This window comes from Psammomys obesus, unplaced genomic scaffold (genome assembly GCF_907164565.1).
Source record: "Psammomys obesus unplaced genomic scaffold, mPsaObe1.curated_primary_1811, whole genome shotgun sequence".
Classification (NCBI taxonomy): domain Eukaryota; kingdom Metazoa; phylum Chordata; class Mammalia; order Rodentia; family Muridae; genus Psammomys; species Psammomys obesus.
This window is the reverse complement of record NW_026590062.1, coordinates 2536504-2553019: the sequence shown is the minus strand read 5'-3', so window position 1 is coordinate 2553019 and position 16516 is coordinate 2536504. Positions and strand designations below refer to the sequence as shown.

The 16516-nt window shown below is 53.4% G+C and overlaps 1 protein-coding gene across 1 annotated transcript in view; it reads left to right on the top strand.

The window, feature by feature from the left end:
* The first annotated feature begins 3734 nt into the window (after nt 1–3734).
* Grk3 (G protein-coupled receptor kinase 3) overlaps nt 3735–16516 on the top strand; it is a 90332-nt gene continuing 77550 nt past the window's right edge. Inside the window, exon 1 of the mRNA XM_055606070.1 lies at nt 3735–3916. Coding sequence (XP_055462045.1) covers nt 3804–3916 — 113 coding nt within the window. The 5' untranslated portion in view covers nt 3735–3803. The remainder of the gene's footprint in view (nt 3917–16516) is intronic.

The following is a 16516-nucleotide window of genomic DNA, read 5'->3' as shown; positions in this document are numbered from 1 at the left end:
GCGTGTGTATGTGCATGCACAGGTCAGTGGTGAACATTAGTGTCTCATTCAGTCTCTTTCCACCCTAATTCTGAGAAAAATAACTGAACCCTGAGCTCACCAACCAACTCTACATCCACCTATCCCTAACCTCCCAGGGCTGTGATTAAGGGCAGACACTGCCAGGGGGTGGTGTTTTACATGGGTTTTGGGGATCTGGATTCTGGTCCCTGTATGACAAAGAACTGAGCTGGCTCCTTAGCCCCGGGTTCTGTGCTTTGAGACAGAGTATTCCTATATCCAGGCTGGCCCCACACTAAGGGTGTAAGCTAGGCTACTCCCAAACCTTCAGTCCCATCCTCTTGCTTCACACCCCAAGTGCTAGAATGGAAGGTGTGGAACTCATGTACTCCAATCTCTCCAGCAGGCGTCAGTGGAAGCGTGAGTGTGCGCATGTGTGCGTGTGTGTGTGTGTGTGTGTGTGTGTGTGTGTGTGTGCGTGCGCGCGCTGGTGGGGGTGCACAGCTACTGATTTCAAACTCTTCCAACCTGAGTTGATTCCAGTTTGTGATTAATGTTTCATGCGGCGCCACCCCCCTTCAGGTTTCCTCACCCAGAGATTGTGGTGTGTGCGGTCTCCGCAAGCTCTGACCGACAAAGAAGCAAGATTAGCTAATTTCCTCCACAGCTCTTTTCCCTCAGAAGCTGCTGTCGGAATAGACTCTGGTGGGCCAGAAGTATGTTTTTAGGCGTATTACTTTGTGTGCATGTGTATGTGCACGTGTGCGGGCCAGGGAGCACGTGTGGAGGTCAGAGGGCAGCTTGCGGGAGGCAGTTACCTACTTCCGCCACGTGGGTCTCAGGCGTGGAGCCTTACCCACGGGAGACTTCTGGACAGGGGAGAGCTGTGACTTGAATGTGCCAGCCTCGGCCACACCTCCTCCTAATGATGCAACGGCGCTGGGAAAGAGAGAGCACACTGCGAACCCTGTGGGAACCCTGGCGTTCTGTCAGTTCTCAGAAGCAGCTTGCGCTCCCGAGCTCCTCAGTCCTCTGGGGGCGGAGGGGGCCGGGCCCACGGCTGTTTGCCAGCGAGTTCTGCCCACGAAGCACGCCCGTGGGTGGCGATTTGCTTCCTGCGCCTTTCTAGTGACTGTGGGCTGGTGACTACGGCGTTTAACGACAGGACTCAGGAGCTCAGTTACGACAACGGTGTCCCTGTCATCAATGCCCTTTGTTTTCAGTGAACCAGGAGGGGCTGCTTCATGTTAACAAGCTCCAGTGATGGGGAGGAGGGGAGGAGCGGGTAGGCCACCGACTAGCCTTTCCGTGGGGTCAGCTGACCTCCATGGTGAGGGGCCTGCATGGTGACACACACACACCCTTCCTTCTGTTGGAGCAGCAATCGCTTGTGTTTACAAACGAGCATCACTTTCGCCATTTTTGGTTACTAGAAATGCCCTGGGGAGAAGTTATTTTTTGGTGGTGGTGGTGGGGGGGTCTTCCTGCCTCAGCGTGGAATCTTCTCTCACAGGGGAGACACGAGTGGAGCAGGGCGTGATCTTGGTGGAGGACCTAACTAGGCGCCAGGCAAGGCATTTGCCTCTACGTATGGGTGTGCAGGCTTGCACTCGAAAGGCCAGGCAGGTGGCAAACTTGAGCGTTGCTCTCCAGATGCCATTTCTTCCTAATTGCATTTGTTTGTTGTGCACGCGCACATGTGTTCAGAGGTCAGCAGGCACCTTTCAGTGTTAGTCCTCTTCCTCCACCGAGGGCATCTCAGGGACTGAACCCTGTGCTTAGTGGCAAGCACCGTAGTTGCTGCTCTGTCTGCCCCTCATCTTGTTTTCTGACGCTTGGTCTCTTGTTGGTCTGGAACTATGAGTTCGGCCAGGCTGGCTGGCTGGTGAGCCCCAGGCCTTACCTGCCTTGCCTCCCTCATGCTGGGATTCTAAGCATGCACCCCTGCACACCCTAGGTGGGCTCTGGGGGTTGAACTCAGGCCCTTGTGTTTGTGTGGCAGGCACTTTGCCGGCTGAGCCATAACCCCAGCCAAAGGTACGCCTCTAGATGCTGCCCCCTCCTCTGTTTACGCAAAAGATCTGGTTGTGACCGGTTTCATTACCAGGCCACCTCTGTGGTTCATTACCAGAACCACAGAGAGCCAAGACCTTGCTCTGATGTCTTTCGGCCACTTAGCACAGAGCAAAGATTTGAATGCAGGGGTCTCTATAACTTACTACACACTGCACCTGGGAAAAAGAACACGATAAAACAAGCAAAAAGCCAAGAACCACCAAGAAAATGAGTGAGGCAGAAGGATGCTTTATTTGTGATCCGATCAAGTAAAAACCCTGGATGACTTTAAAAAAAAACCGTTTTGGAAGAAACCATATTGATTCAGACATTAAAAAAAGGCCACTTGCTTTTTTGGGGAACTTACCCCTCCCTCCTCCTCAAGGTGGACAAGCCATGCGGTGTTCCCACTTTCGGCTGAAAAGGTGGATGGAAGTGAAAAGTCCCTCGTGAGGGTGAGGTTGAGCTCTGCCTGTCTCTGCCTCATTCTCACAGTGAGGGCTGTGGTGTGAGATCAGTTCTCTGAGGCAGACCCAGCTCCTTCCCAGGGCGTTCCTACCCCTCAACTCTTGTTCTTTTCCGCTTGCCTGAAATACTGTACCTTGGCGCTGGAGAAACTTCTGGTAAAACTGGTCAGTTGGGAAACAGAATAGACAGAAAACCATTGGCAGACCCCAGCCACTTCTGCTGGGACAGCCCCAAAACTAGAGCCCAACTGTGACCATAAACTCCCAACTATGGACAGACCCAGAACTGCCCAGATTCCAGCTCTGCCCAATCTGGGGTTCACACGGCGTATGACAATTGGGATAAAGACTCTTCAAGCACAGGATGTCTTCACACTTCCTGGTCCCTTAGCAGGTGCCACAGGGGTTCTGAATGTGTACCCGTGTGCCCAGCTGCAGAAAAATAAGTACCGAGCCAAGCCAGGGCCCGGGGTAGCGAGAAGGTCACCATGGAAGGTGCAGGCCCCTGGAAATTCCCTGCTGCCCAGAACAGAGAGCCTCAGCTCTTTTACTTCCCTGAAACCCCAGGAGGCTCTGCCCTCTCATGTAGGCACTTCCTCTTGTGGCTCTCGAGTTGGTACTAAGCCTGCAAGAGCCAGGATGCCCCAAGCCCCTCACTGGAGACACACCCTGAGGCCTTTCACCTTAGTGCAAGCCAGCTGTGACCTTGAACCTAGAGTGCTTCCATCAGCTGGGTCCCCAGGGACAGCTCTGCCCCAGGGCGGGGCTGTCACCCCACTTCACCCTGCACAGCAGGAGCCAAGCAACTTTCTCCACTATTTCGGTTTCCCTTGGCTTGGTTCACAGAGGGAGGTCTAGGGTGGGGCTAGCGGTTGGGGGTGGGGGTAGCTCTGAGCTCCATCAAGTTTTGGCAATCACCTGAAAGGGCAGGTGGGGTCACTCCTGGGTACCTCCTGTAGCCCTGGATTGACAAGAGTGCTGTTGGAGGCCTCATGGCATGGGCCCCTCCGTACTGGGCGTCTGGACTGTGCTCAGGGAGCTAAGGGTGAGGAGAAGAAGAGGAAAGAGAGGAGAGGAGAGGAGGAGGGAGAGGAGAGAAGGAGGGAGAGGAAGTCCCTGGTGCCTGAGAGGCTGGGTCAGAAGCGCGTGGCCGCGGACGGTTGGGGGCGCGCCGGGCTGGGGCGCGGAGCCGCGGAAGGGGCGGTGCGTCGGGGTCCGCGTCGGGGTCGCGCGTCGGGCGCGCCGTGGCCCCGTCGGGGCGGCGGGAGCTGCGGAGCCGCCATGGCGGACCTGGAGGCCGTGCTGGCCGACGTCAGCTACCTGATGGCCATGGAGAAGAGCAAGGCGGCGCCGGCCGCGCGCGCCAGCAAGAAGGTTGTCCTGCCGGAGCCCAGGTACGACTCCGGCCCTCTCTGCCCTCTCCAGTCCCTCTAGTCCTTTCCCGCCCTCTCGGGTTCCCTCCCGATCCCTCCGGGTCCTCTCCTCCCCTCTCCGGCTCCCTCCCGCCCCCCTTCAGTCCCCTTCTCTCTCCTGTGGTCCTCTCTCTCCCCCTCTGGTCCCTCCAGTCCCCTCCGTGCCCCTTCGGCCCCTGCTGTCCCGGGCTGGTTGCAGGGCTGTTTGTCAGCACCCCTTCTCCTGTCCCCTAACCCCCTTCAGCAGTGAGTAGACCTTGAGTTCCTCGGCTCTGTTCCCAGAGCTGTTTCCCGAGCCACTTTCCTCAACTTGGACCCCTGGCGGCCTGCCCTTTCTGGAAAGGATGACAGGGGAGCCACTTGAGCCGAGCGAGCGGCAACACCAGGCTGAATTGGCCCTAGCTGGTGACTCCCTGCCAAGTTTACCCTTTTATCACCACTGATTGATTATTGATTTCACGGAGGTGTGATGGCTTCTTAGAGATGGACTTGTCCCAGGGAGAGTTCCCACCGGTGTTCGAGAGCAGTGCTGTAAGCTCACATCTTAACTGACCCCACTGCCAGTTGCATAGCCTGTGTGGTTTTCTGTGCACAACAACAGCCCCTGGAGTATATGGTAAAATTGTCTTGGACTTTATGGCCACCCCTGAACCATGCTGTTCTGTGAGGATCTAAACCAAAGCTGCTCCCCCTTTGAAATGGTCAAGCATGACACACCCATGTAGCATCAATGTTACCTTCACATAAGGGAAAAATGTACGTACTTATTATTTTCAATTTTTTGAGGTACTAGCGATGGGACCCAGGGTTTCACACAGGTACCTAGCAGGAGGCACAGCCCCAGAGAAGCTTTCAAAGCCTGCAAGATGGTCAGATTGTTTTTTTCCAAGTGTGTTTGTGAGCCCCGTGATCCAGGGAGCGTTGAGTCTCTGTGCTGTGTTTGCTGGGAAGAGTCACTCTGTACGCACAGCTGTGCTGGCTGGGTATTTTTGGCTTGCCTTCCCTTCCAAGCCTTGGCCCCTTGCTGTTTTTCGGAGTGTGTTGCTCCCTGGCAGAGCAAACCAGGCCCAAGGGAGACTTCGGTGGACTGTGGCCATGCATGTCCTCCTGGACTTTAACCTATCTGAAGCTCACTGAAAAGGGGTCTTGATGGAAATCTCCAGTAAGTGGGATGGGGCAAGACCCAGGACTCCCCAAGTCACACCCAAGCCTCAGTGGAGAACTTCCCCTATGGGGAACATGAAAAAGCTTCCTCCCATTCTCTCTCCCCTTTCTTCTGCCCCTATGCTGTGAGGGGCAGGGAATCTTAAATATGTATGGTTTCTATATATAAAACCAATAAATAGTAACTCATGGGGACTCCGATGGGGGAGGGGTAGATAAGATTGCTAAATTAGGAACGTCTGACTGCTCATCATTTTTTTTTTCTTGGTAGTTTGAACCTAGCTGGGCTTCTCTCTGTACTATTGCTCTTAGGCGCACACTCCAGTGCCCAGGGCCCTCACTTCCCTGTACCAACACCTCTGATTTTATGTGGACTTTGGTGATACTTTATTTCAAAGGAGACTTGGTGTGGCTGAGCTTGTGAGTCCTGACATTCTAAGGTTGATGGATGGCAACAGGAGAATCAAGTTGGGACAGAGGCCTCCGAGGATTGCTATTATGTTGCTGTTTTTCAGGTAGACACTTGAATTAGGCCATCTGCCCCACTCCAGGAGTCTAATTTGTTGCCCCTTTGTCTTAGAGGCTTCAGCTCCTAACTGCCAACCACTCAGGGACAGTGGCGCCAGGTGCCTTGTGAGGATCTGGCTGTTGGAAGACACTATTTGGAATTGTGTTTGCCCAGTGAGGAGCATGCATTTGAACTTGCCCATTGGTCTTTCGCTATTGATTTTTTAATTTCCAACTAATTATCTGGTCACCGTCAGTATTCTTGGTGCTTCCTTATCTCAGTGACTTTGCCTCTTCCCAGTCTTCAGCAGAGAACAGTATCTCGTTAATTATAATGAGACGGGTCTGCAGGGCCCAGCCTCCCTTGGCTGTTATGGAGCATCACAGAAAATGGGACACTGAGCTCAGGGGAAGAGTGTGCCTCCCCCGAGAAGGCAAGAGGCAAACATTTTGTTATGTTGACACATTATTCAATTAACAGGCCGATGGGTGTAAATCCTCGGAAGACTGACTATTTGTTCAAATCACGTCTCTGCTTTAGTTCACCCAAACATTTGTTGAGCTAATGGGGCTGATAATGGGGCCTGTTGGAGGTGGTGGCTGTGACCCTTGCGGCCTGTTAGCCAGGGCATTTATCTACTGTGGCCATTGTATGCCATGATGACAAGAGATGTCTCAGTTGAAGGCTCCAAGAGTCAGTTTCTAAGTCTTGCCGAGGCTAAGACAGCTCTTCACATTGGGTCCATTTCTCTGTTAGCCTTTTCCAAACAGAATGTTAGTGAGTTGACTTGAAGTCACCTGTGGCTGAAAAGAAGTTGAGAAATGAGGCTGGGTCTCCCCACTGAGAGATGCTTTCTGTTTCCTGGCCATTGATGATGTTGGGACCTCCTTCGGGAAGCTCCTGTTGTCAGTCGTTCAAGCTGAATAACTGGAGGGGCAGAAAGTTCACAGCCTGGGCTGTGGGCGTGCCCAAGAGGATGCGTGGAAGTCCTAGGACATCCTCAGCTGCTGGTGCTCACTGCCCACCTTGCTTGAGTCGGGTCTTGTCCGCTGCTGCGTAGGTCGGAACAGCCGACCCTCACGCTCCCCGCCTTCTCCCGTCTCTGGCTCCCACCTCGCCGTAAGAGCAACACAGAAATTACAGATGCATGCCACCTTGTCCTTCTTTACGTGGTTTCTGGGGATTGGAACTCAGGCATCCACACCCTCGGTTTACTTACTCAGCCCTCTTTCCAGCCCTGCTTGTTGGTTCCTAGCCTAAGTGGGTGGCAGTCTGGTTTCTCAGAAGCCGGTGTGGGGAATGTCCTGAAGCACCACACAGCCCTTCCCCAGAAGCCTCTGATAGTAAAGACGCAGGGAGTAGACTCCGGCAAGGGGCTTCCTCTCAGATGCGGGTACTCCAGCGTTCTATTTAACCCCAGATGGCCATCATTTGTGTTCTATGGTTCTGTATTTGTGGATCACGTGCTTTCTCGTAACTTGGGAAGAGCTGGCCAGGCTTGGCAACATGTAAGCGACATGGCCGTTCCAGCCTCCTGTGTGTCTAATTGCCCCTGTGACCCACGTGGAAAGGGTGTGGCCGTCTGTCCTTTCACGTTGGGATCACTTGAGAGGGCCCTCGCTATTCAGCTTGTAGGATGGTCCCTGGCTTGGTTCTGTGCCCACAGCCTAACTTGGAAAAATGTGGTAAGAGCCGAGAAGGATGGGAGGTAGCAGGTGGTAGCCCTCTGAAAGGCTCACCCCCTCACCCTCAAACCTGACGACAACCCCAGCACTGAAAACAAAACAACCAACCTGCAGAGCCTTCCGGAAGAGCATGCTTTATTTCGGATGGGAGTCATTCTAAGAGGGGGAAGCTCTTCTTCCCAATACCACTCGAAAACTTGAAAGGCAATTTGTCCCGACCTTTCCGTTATTATTTCATTCTTGGTCAAAGTTAATTTGTGCCAGTGACTTGGAGAGGCACGGACTGCTCACAGCTGTGGGTTCTTGGGAACAGATGTTTCGGAGCAATCAATTTGGGATGAGGACCTGCCCTGAGGAACACCATAAAGTGCTTTAAATTCGCAGCCCCCTGTGTCTCTTGGAGGTACAGGCAGTCCCTGCTTTGATGATCTGTTCTTAGAGACAGCCCACAACACTGCACTCGGCTTTGCCAAACACCCGAGGAAGCCAGGGATAAAACTCAGGGAAGGACATCAAGGTTGGAGGGCACTCCGTGAGGGTCTTTGTCAGCAGGTGGATGGATGGATACCAATGGTGGGAAGTGAGATAGGGAGCAATAAGGGGCTTTCCCTCCTGGGTTCCCCAGCACCCAGACAAAGGAAATGTGTCTTCTAGGTAATGGCATAGGAACCAATGTTACAGGGAACATCTCTGCCAGGTCGTGGTGGTTCCATCAGGTGCTGCCATGGTAGCCATGCCAGGTGCACAGCATTCTCGGGTTTCACAGAGGGATCTGTGCTCAAGGGCACCGCAGAAGAGAAGGCGGGTAGCCACAGGCAGGATCCAGGACGAGGGATGCCAGATGCGGGATGTGAAGCCAGACTCCCCATTCTACTCGCTGGGCAGCTTAGACTGCCCCGCCCAACCCCGTTGAACAGAATAGCAAACAACCTCACCTCTTCTTTTGCAAGGAAGTGAGGGAGATTTTTGTGTTTAACTCGGGGAAAGGTCATGTTGGGAGATCCTAGTGTGGCCTTGGGGTACCAGAACTGTCCTGAGAGGCTTCCAGACAGCCTTGACTCCTCTGGCCCTCCGAGGGAAGTAATTATGATGAAGTGAATCTTAGGTGATGTCCTGTTTCCCAAGAGGAACATGAGGTGTGATAACGAGCAAAAAAGTGTGGTGTGCAGTCTTGCTGGAGTGATGAGGAGCTGTGATGAAGATCACCTCATCTCCTCCCCCCTTCCATCTCTAGGAAAAAATAAAAAGGGAAAGAGAACGTATTTCGCTTTATTCTTAATAAAAATCCCTATTCCAAAGGACCTTTTCTTGTTAGAGAATAATAAGGTGTGAGGGCTCCTGTAGGGGAGTGAAGTTCTGCCAGCGGAGCGTGGCTGTCTCCTCATTACTGTATCCCTCTGTGGACACAGGGAATAAGAACAGAAGTGATGGGCTCAGTGTTCGGGCTAGTCTCCGGTCAGCTTGACGTAGCTAGAGTCATAGGAGAGGAGGGAGCCCCAATTGTGAAAATGCCTCCATAAGATTCAGCTATAGGCAAGCCTGTAGAGTATTTTCTTAATTAGTGATTGATGGGGGAGGGCCCAGCCCATTGGGGATAGTACCGTCCTTTGGCTGGTGGTCCCGGGTTCTATAAGAAAGCAGACTGAGCAGCTATGGGGAACAAGCCAGTGAGCAGCACCCGTCATGGCCTCTGCACCAGCTCCTGCCCTGACTTACTCCGGCGATGAACAGTGACATGGAAGTGAGTGGCTTTTGGTGTTCCATCACCCTGACGAAGACACTGGGCACTTAGACTTTTGCACGTGTGTGTGGCCTGGAACTCACTCTGTAAACCAGGCTGCCCTCAGATTCACCGAGATTCACCTGCCTCTGCCTCCCAAGTGCTGGGAGTAAAGGCAAGCACCACCATGCCTGGCTCCTCGCCCTTGTTTTTGGGGACGGGGTTCCTCACTGAGCCCGGGGCTCACTGGTTTGGCTGGTCTGGCTGGCCAGCAAACTTGTCTCTCCACCCCCATCCCAGCCCTGGAGTTAGAAACACATGCTCACACGTGGCTTTTATGCGGGTGCTGGGGATCCAGATTCAGATCCTTCTGTGTGCGGGCTGAGGCAGCTTTTCCCATGTTGCTCATGTGTTCCTGTGTTTTTTGTGTCTGGTGAGGTGAGGTGTCCCCTTCAGCCTCTGCCCCTCCAGTCTCTCACATCTTCCCTCTTTCCTTCCTGTTCTCCTCGTTCACGCAGAGCTGGAATTCCCAGGCCTTCTTCTGATTACGCTGTGGTCAGCCCTCGCACCCTGTAAATGTCACTTCTAATTTTAGAAGTTGTCTTCTGGGTCCTCTGTGCTTTGGCCAAATCCCAAATCGTACAGATATTCAAATACTTTCTGTGTGTGGCCTTGCAGAGGCAGTTCCGCCATCGGGGTTCATGGAGTGAAGGTCAGCTTGGGCTCCGCCTTGGGTCTATGCACTTGCCAGACACTGCTTCCTCCTTCCATGGTGTTAGGAGCAGGAAGTGGGGATCCTGTGAGAGCAGGGGGCCAGGGCTTCCGTGAAGAGTGGCCCGAAAGCCCTCTGCCATCAAGGTCTCTCCTCTTCCTGTGCCTTTCCTCCTATTTGTGATGAATATGGTGGAATAGAAGGTTCTAGAACAGGAGCCAAGAACTTGGAAAGTCACCCATCACTGTATTCAGTTCCCCCATCTATAGCATACAAGATCTACTCATTCCTGGCCTTAAAACGTCCTGACAGTCATAAGCGTTTTTATTCACTCATTCTAGTCACGAGCGGGAACATGGAGGAAGGCCCCAAAGACTCTTGGACACAGATAACTTGAAAGGAAACGGAGGCTTTCTGTCATACTACCTGGTTCTTGGGGTTGTGATAGCACGAGTTGCCAGTGGCTGGGAGCATGGATCAGCGGGCGGAGCGTTTGCCCGGCATGCATGAAACCCTCAGTTTGATTCCACAGCCGTGGGGGAACAAGGTGTGGTGGCACGAACCTGTAACCCCAGTGCTGGGGAGGGGGGATAGAGAGCCAGGACTTTGTCGAGGTCGTCTTTTGCTACATAGTGAGTTGGGGGCTAGCCTGGGTTACATGAGAGCCTGTCTCGAAGGAAGGAGCAAGGGTAAGGCAAGGAGAGAGAGAGAGAGAGAGAGAGAGAGAGAGAGAGAGAGAGAGAGTCTCATAATAAGTAGCAGTGGTTGTGGAACGGTGTGTTGGAAGGACTGGTGCCAGGCTGCCTGAAGGAGGTGAAGGCAGACCCCTGGAAGGCTGGCTGGCTAGGCCAGGGAAGAGCAGTTGCTGAGCCTCAGAGCCAGACTTAGCGGCTTCAGGTCGAAGATGTCTTCTTTGCACAGCCTGTTGCGGCCTTGGGTGTCTAGAACCTTCTGCACGGTGGCATTCCCCTCCCCATGGTGAGATCTGGGGTCTTCACAGCCTCCTGCCAGGAGTCATGGTGTCATGCTGCGGGCTCCGGGTGGTGAGCTCACCCCACTGTTCCCTAGGTCTGAGCAGACCGTGGAAATTCGCAGGGTCTCATGCTTGTGTCTGCAGGGCTCTCAGAGAGGGACCAGTGAGGTCACCCATCTCTGACACCTCTGGAACGTCTGTGGTGTTACAAAGCATTCCTGTGGCCCAGCCCAAATGCTAGGTTCCTCCTGGTCCCCCTGTGGTTCTCCAGAACACAGCTTCCAAGCACAGCGGCGCTCCAGCCTGCCTCGGCTTTCTCGGGAAGTTCTCTGTTTCTTGTACGCAGAAGGGTTCACATTGCACACTCTGTAACCCACGCAGTGCAGGAGTGGCCCTGTTAGGTAAGAACCTTTAAATTCAAGCAGGTATCAAAAAAGATAGGTGTAAAATCATCATGATTACCTCACACACAGTACCTTGGCTGTTGAGCGTGAGGTCAGCTTCTGTTTCACAAAGAGATTTTTTGGCCCTGTGAATGCTTTAAAATCCGTGATGTCAGTTTTCTGACCAGGGTTTGAGTTAGGGTATGGAGTGAGGGCTGTCCACACATTTTGCCAGTAACCTTGGCAGCCCCGGGCTGCTGAGCGCTAAGTGGGTGCCGGGCAACGTTGGAGGCTTGCGGTGTGGGCCCTAATTGTGCTGAAAAGCCCTGTGAGGACAGTAAGAGGTGTGTTCCAGGGATGCAGAAACCCTAGCAGCCAAGTTCTGCTGTTCCAGGGCTGGGTGTGACCCGGATCTCACACCCAGTGAGCGTGAAGACCCTCCCTCCCAGCTAGGGCAGCATCCTGAATCACATTCCCAGCACACTCTGATGAGGGCTGCTGCGCGACGGCCAGCTGGGGTCTAGTATTTCATGCCGTTAACGAGAGGAGTTGCCGTAAGTCATCTCTAGTCGTTTCATCCAGGGTCACTGCGTCTTCGTGGCTCTGGATAGGGATTTAACTTCAATTTGCACTAAAGTTACGTGAATTAGCCGTCCCGTGGCTGCTAAACGCCAAAGATGGCCTTTTAAGCTTCAGAGGCATCGGAGGCTGCGGTGCTCTGATTGTATCCTTTCTGTGAAGTGGGAGAGCCTGGAGCTCTTGCCTAGATGTGGGAAGCCCTGGACAAAAAGGGGAAGAAAGAAAAAACCCTTGTCTGCCTGCCTGGTGGTGAGTCACAGTCCACTGGGCACTGGACTCCTGTGTCAGGAATCTGAGGGACCCACATCCGCAAGGGGGTCTCATGGTTTCCACCCCATGTACTGTGCACGCTGCACGTGTTGCGTGTGGCAAATGTGTGTGTGTGCGTCTGACAGGGAACTCTGTGTACGTGCATGTGCAAGGTGGAGGCCTGAGGCCAACCAAAGATGCCACCCACCTTGGTCTGTTGAGAAAAAGTCACTCACTGGGCCAGAACTCACCAGTGAGGCGGGGCTGGACAGTGAATGGCAGGACTTCCTCTAGGTCCTGTCTCTGCAGTTCAGGGATCAAACTCAGGTCCCCGTGCCTGTAAGGCAAGCAAGCGCCTTATTGACCGAGCCATCCCCCAGCCTCTGAAACTTCTATTTCCTATATTATAAAGGCACCCTGACCGGAAAAGAAGAGTTGTGAGTCTTGTCAGTGGGACATTAAGTGTGGTCTGTGGCGTGCTCTGGATGGTGTCCTCACGGCTTCCGTGTGGATCCGCCTCCTCATTGGGCTGGAAAAGAGTTACTGTTTACATAAAACAATCTCATGGCGACTTGGGCTGGGCCAGACACCGTCTGACGGGCAGGTGCTGGTATCAGTGACTTTGCCAACTCCTTCCCCTCCACTCTGATGATGGACACATCCACGGTGGGGTCGGCGGCTGGCTGGCTTAGATCCACCCACGTGAAAAAAGGTGCCTGCCCTGTTTCTGTGATGTGTCCTGTGGCTGCTGCAGATCACGGCGGCACAGACCACCGGCCACTCATGTTGGCAGCTCTGCCCCATTGCCGCTTCAAGCCCAGTTCTTGGCTTGTGGCTCTGTCTCCCATCTGTCCGGGACAGTGAGCCAGAAGGCAGAGTCCCTTTGGGAAGAGGTGACAAGCCTGTAGCGCTGTAGTCCCTCCGCTTTCCCGAAACAGGTTCCCATCTGAGGTGTAGACTGATCCTTGCTGAAGAGTCCGCCGTGATCCTCCTCCCTGTGACTGCTCACTTCCGTTTGTGCTTGCGTGCCCACGAGACCTTCTGAGACCCGCTGGCGGCTGCTGGTGGCTCACTTCATGCTGCTGCGTCATTGCTCTTGAACTGTTGGCCGCTCTGGGTCAGGGCAGAGCCCCAGCGGCTGGTGGCAAGCAGGTGACGGATGTGGGTTTGACCAGGTCATGCCTCAAGCCCAGTAGCCGTGGGAAGGCTGGTATCCTAGATCTGGAGAGGACAGATCCTGCGCGTCTTCAGGAGCCACAGTTCCGGGATGGAGGGGCTGGGGCAGAATACATTGTGTCTGTGTGAGGAAACATCCCGAGTTTTGAGAAATACACACCGGAGTGGTACAGGATCAGGGGCCTGCTGCCAGAGGTTTGCTTTACAAGGTAGAGGGAGTGTGGGAGGGAAAGGAGCCCCAGATCCTAATAGCTGCTAAGGATGGGCTCTGGATGTCTTGCTGGTTGATAGTAGTAATAATGATAGTTTGATTATCTATTATATGCTATTAAATAAATATTATTATTAGAGATAGGGTCTCATGTAGGCTTCAAACCCACCGTGTAGCCAAGGATGACCTCGGCTAGCTGATATTCTGGCCTCTGATTCTGGAGTGCTTGGGTTACAGAATGCTCCACTGTGCCCTGTTCGTGCATCGCTGGAGGGAACCCAGGGCTTGGTGCGTGCTGGGTAAGCAGCCTGTGGTCTGAGGTGTGTCCCCAGCCCTGGTTTGGGAATTCTTGTGGTGATGGTGAGGCGTGAAGGTGCTAGCTGTATTCTCATAGGGCGGAGGGCCTCTGTTGTCACACACAAGTGGGCTGTGACAGTGTCATACAAATGCGTGGCATTCTGCATCTACACCTTCTGGCGCAGGAACTTACGCCGAGCTGGCTCAGGGTCTAGAGTCACAGCCCTGGCGCTGCTGAACCCTGGTGGGAAGGGAGGAAGAGCCTGGCTGGTTCAGATGAGCCACGTTTTAGACACACAGTTTCCTAATAAGATGTCTGCAGCAGCTTTCTACTTTAAAATTACTAGCGGGCCCCCGAGCTGGCTCAGCAGGTAGAGGGGCTTGTGGCTAAGCCTGGGGAACCAAGTTCAATCCCCAGGACCCACATGGTGAGCGGAGAGAACCAACTTCCACAAGGTATCCCCTGCCATCCGCAAGCTCACCCTGACAGGCGCTCAACGCCCCCACACTCCTGCCGTTTCACAGTGATTAATGTGTTTCCAAATAGACCAGAAGAGAAGCACCGCTCCTTGAAAGAGAGTCTAGAGGAGGAGCTACAGAGTTTGTGGAGAAGATGCAGTAATGTATCTGATGTATGACCCCTGTGAAAGGACCATTTGATCCCGCTCTCCACCCCCTCTAGAGGGATTGTCACCCACGGTTTGAGAACCATTGTCCTAAACGCAGTTGTGAGTGGATGCTTGCTGACTCGGAATACAAAAGAGGCAAAATAAACAATAGGACACTGAGAAAGTAAGACAGGTCCATGGAGCCACGGCCACAGTCCACGGATTGGATTTATGAACGAGCAGCTTCGAGCTATGAAGGAAAGGTGGGCTCTGATGGTCACCATCACGCAAAATCATAATCTTTCTACCTTGTGCGCAAAGATGAGTTCCGGAGCATTTGATGAGGTCTTCAAGGAAACACTCTTATCAGAATTCAAAGGAACCCATGTCTGTGGGCCTGGAGTGCACGGGTCTTCCCCGAACAAACCGAGAGTCTCCAGACTGTGACCAAGGAGACTGAGGGATATGAAGGCCAACCTGACGTTCTCACCTGACCTGAATTGCCAGGTACCAACTTAAAAGACAGTGTGTGCCCTCACAGGAGGCGCGTGGACCAGAGTGTTCCGGATTGAGGGTTTATTTACCTGTTCACTTCTGGAATATTTGCAGGTACCTGATGGGATATGTGTATCTGAGGGTGTGAGTCTAGTCAAAGAGGAAACTGTGCCGTGCACATCTCTCACCCTCGGCCCCAAAGGGCATTTTGTTACTGAGACCCTGTATCAAAACAGACAGACAGACGGACAGACAAACAGACAAAGCCTTCACATTTTGGAGCATTCTGAATTCCGGGTCTTCAGATTAGGGGTCTGTTGGGTGACGGTCCTCCCTTGGCTGGGCAATAGTCATTCAATGACACTTCTGCGAGGCTCCAGCGCTTCAGGGAGGAGATGCAGGCCCCAGCACCAAGGGCACAGGCCTGTTCTCCCAAAGAGTTCATGTCTGCTGGCCTGGTTCCCCTCACAGTCTCAGGAGGGAGATGCTTCTTCCCAGCAGACACATCGGCCGTGCTGCTGAGGAGGGCATCCAGGACCCTTCACACTGCTGTGGAGGCCAGTGGGCCCCTGCTGTGGATGCTGCCTTCCGGCTGACGCTTTCCTGTATTTAAAGAAAAACCACTGGTCTTGCCTGTGTTTCAGCCAGCACCTCCTGTCCCTGCTTCGTCCCTCTCTGTCCCCGCCAGTGTGAGAGAGTGCATGCGGAATTGCTCCGGCTGAGTACTCCAGGACTCCTGTCCAGACAAGGCCATGCCAGGCCGGGAAGCATCAAGCCCAGAGCAAATGAACGGGTAGCAATGAACTGTCCATTCCTCTTCCTCCCAGGGAGAGCCTGTAATTAAGGAGCAAGGCCTGGTGGTGTGGCCTGTGATCCCAGCTACCTGGGAGGCTGAGGCAGGAGGCTCACTGGGTGAAGGGCTTCCAGGTTGGCAGAGTTAAGTTCATAGTTACTGTGAGAGCCTGTCTCATAAACAAACAAACAAACAAACAAACAAACACCAAAAAAAAAAAAAAAAAGGAAAGAAAGAAGAAAATAAAACCAAAACAGTGTGCTGGGTGTATATCTCTGGGGGAGCAGTGGTTTAACATGCCTCAGGTTCCGAGTTCAATCCCCACACAACCCCCAAGGAGGGAGAGTTTGGTATCCTATATATGACACGGCCGATATCCAAAGCAATGAACTCTGAGACAGCCGTATCTAGAGCAGGGCTTCTCCTCATGCTTGTGACATTAGGAACCCCTGGCGTCCTCTGTACGTGTGAAAACACGTTCTGGGACACTGGTTCTCAACCTGTGGGTCGTGACCCCCAGGGAGCGTCGAAAGACCCTCTCTCAGGGTCACCTAAGACCATCAGAAAACACAGACATTTACACTATGATTCATAACTAGGAAAGTTATGAACTAGCAACAAAATTAGCTTTATGGTTGGGGGGGGGTCATCTCAATATGAGGGACCGTATTCAAGGGCTGCAACGCTAGGAAGGTTGAGAGCCAGGGCCCTGGGAGATGACATTATTTTAAAGTGTAGCTGTGGATACATTGGGTTCAGCGGTTTTCTCTAGACGGTTCTGGAGACCTTTACATGAGAAAAATGCTAGCCGAGGGGCCCTGGCTTGTGTTGGTGACTAATGAAACGGGAAGATAGAACCTGTTGGGCTCGGGGCAAGGTGGTGGTGGCGGTTAAAAGCCCGGGTCTTGGGGGAACATTCCCCGGGAGGCTCATGGGTTTTAGAAGGTAGCTTTGAAGGCTCCTCGTGGACACAGGGTGTCACACTTGGCAGCTGGCCTTGCTGGGGTTGATTGAGAAACTCAGATAAAG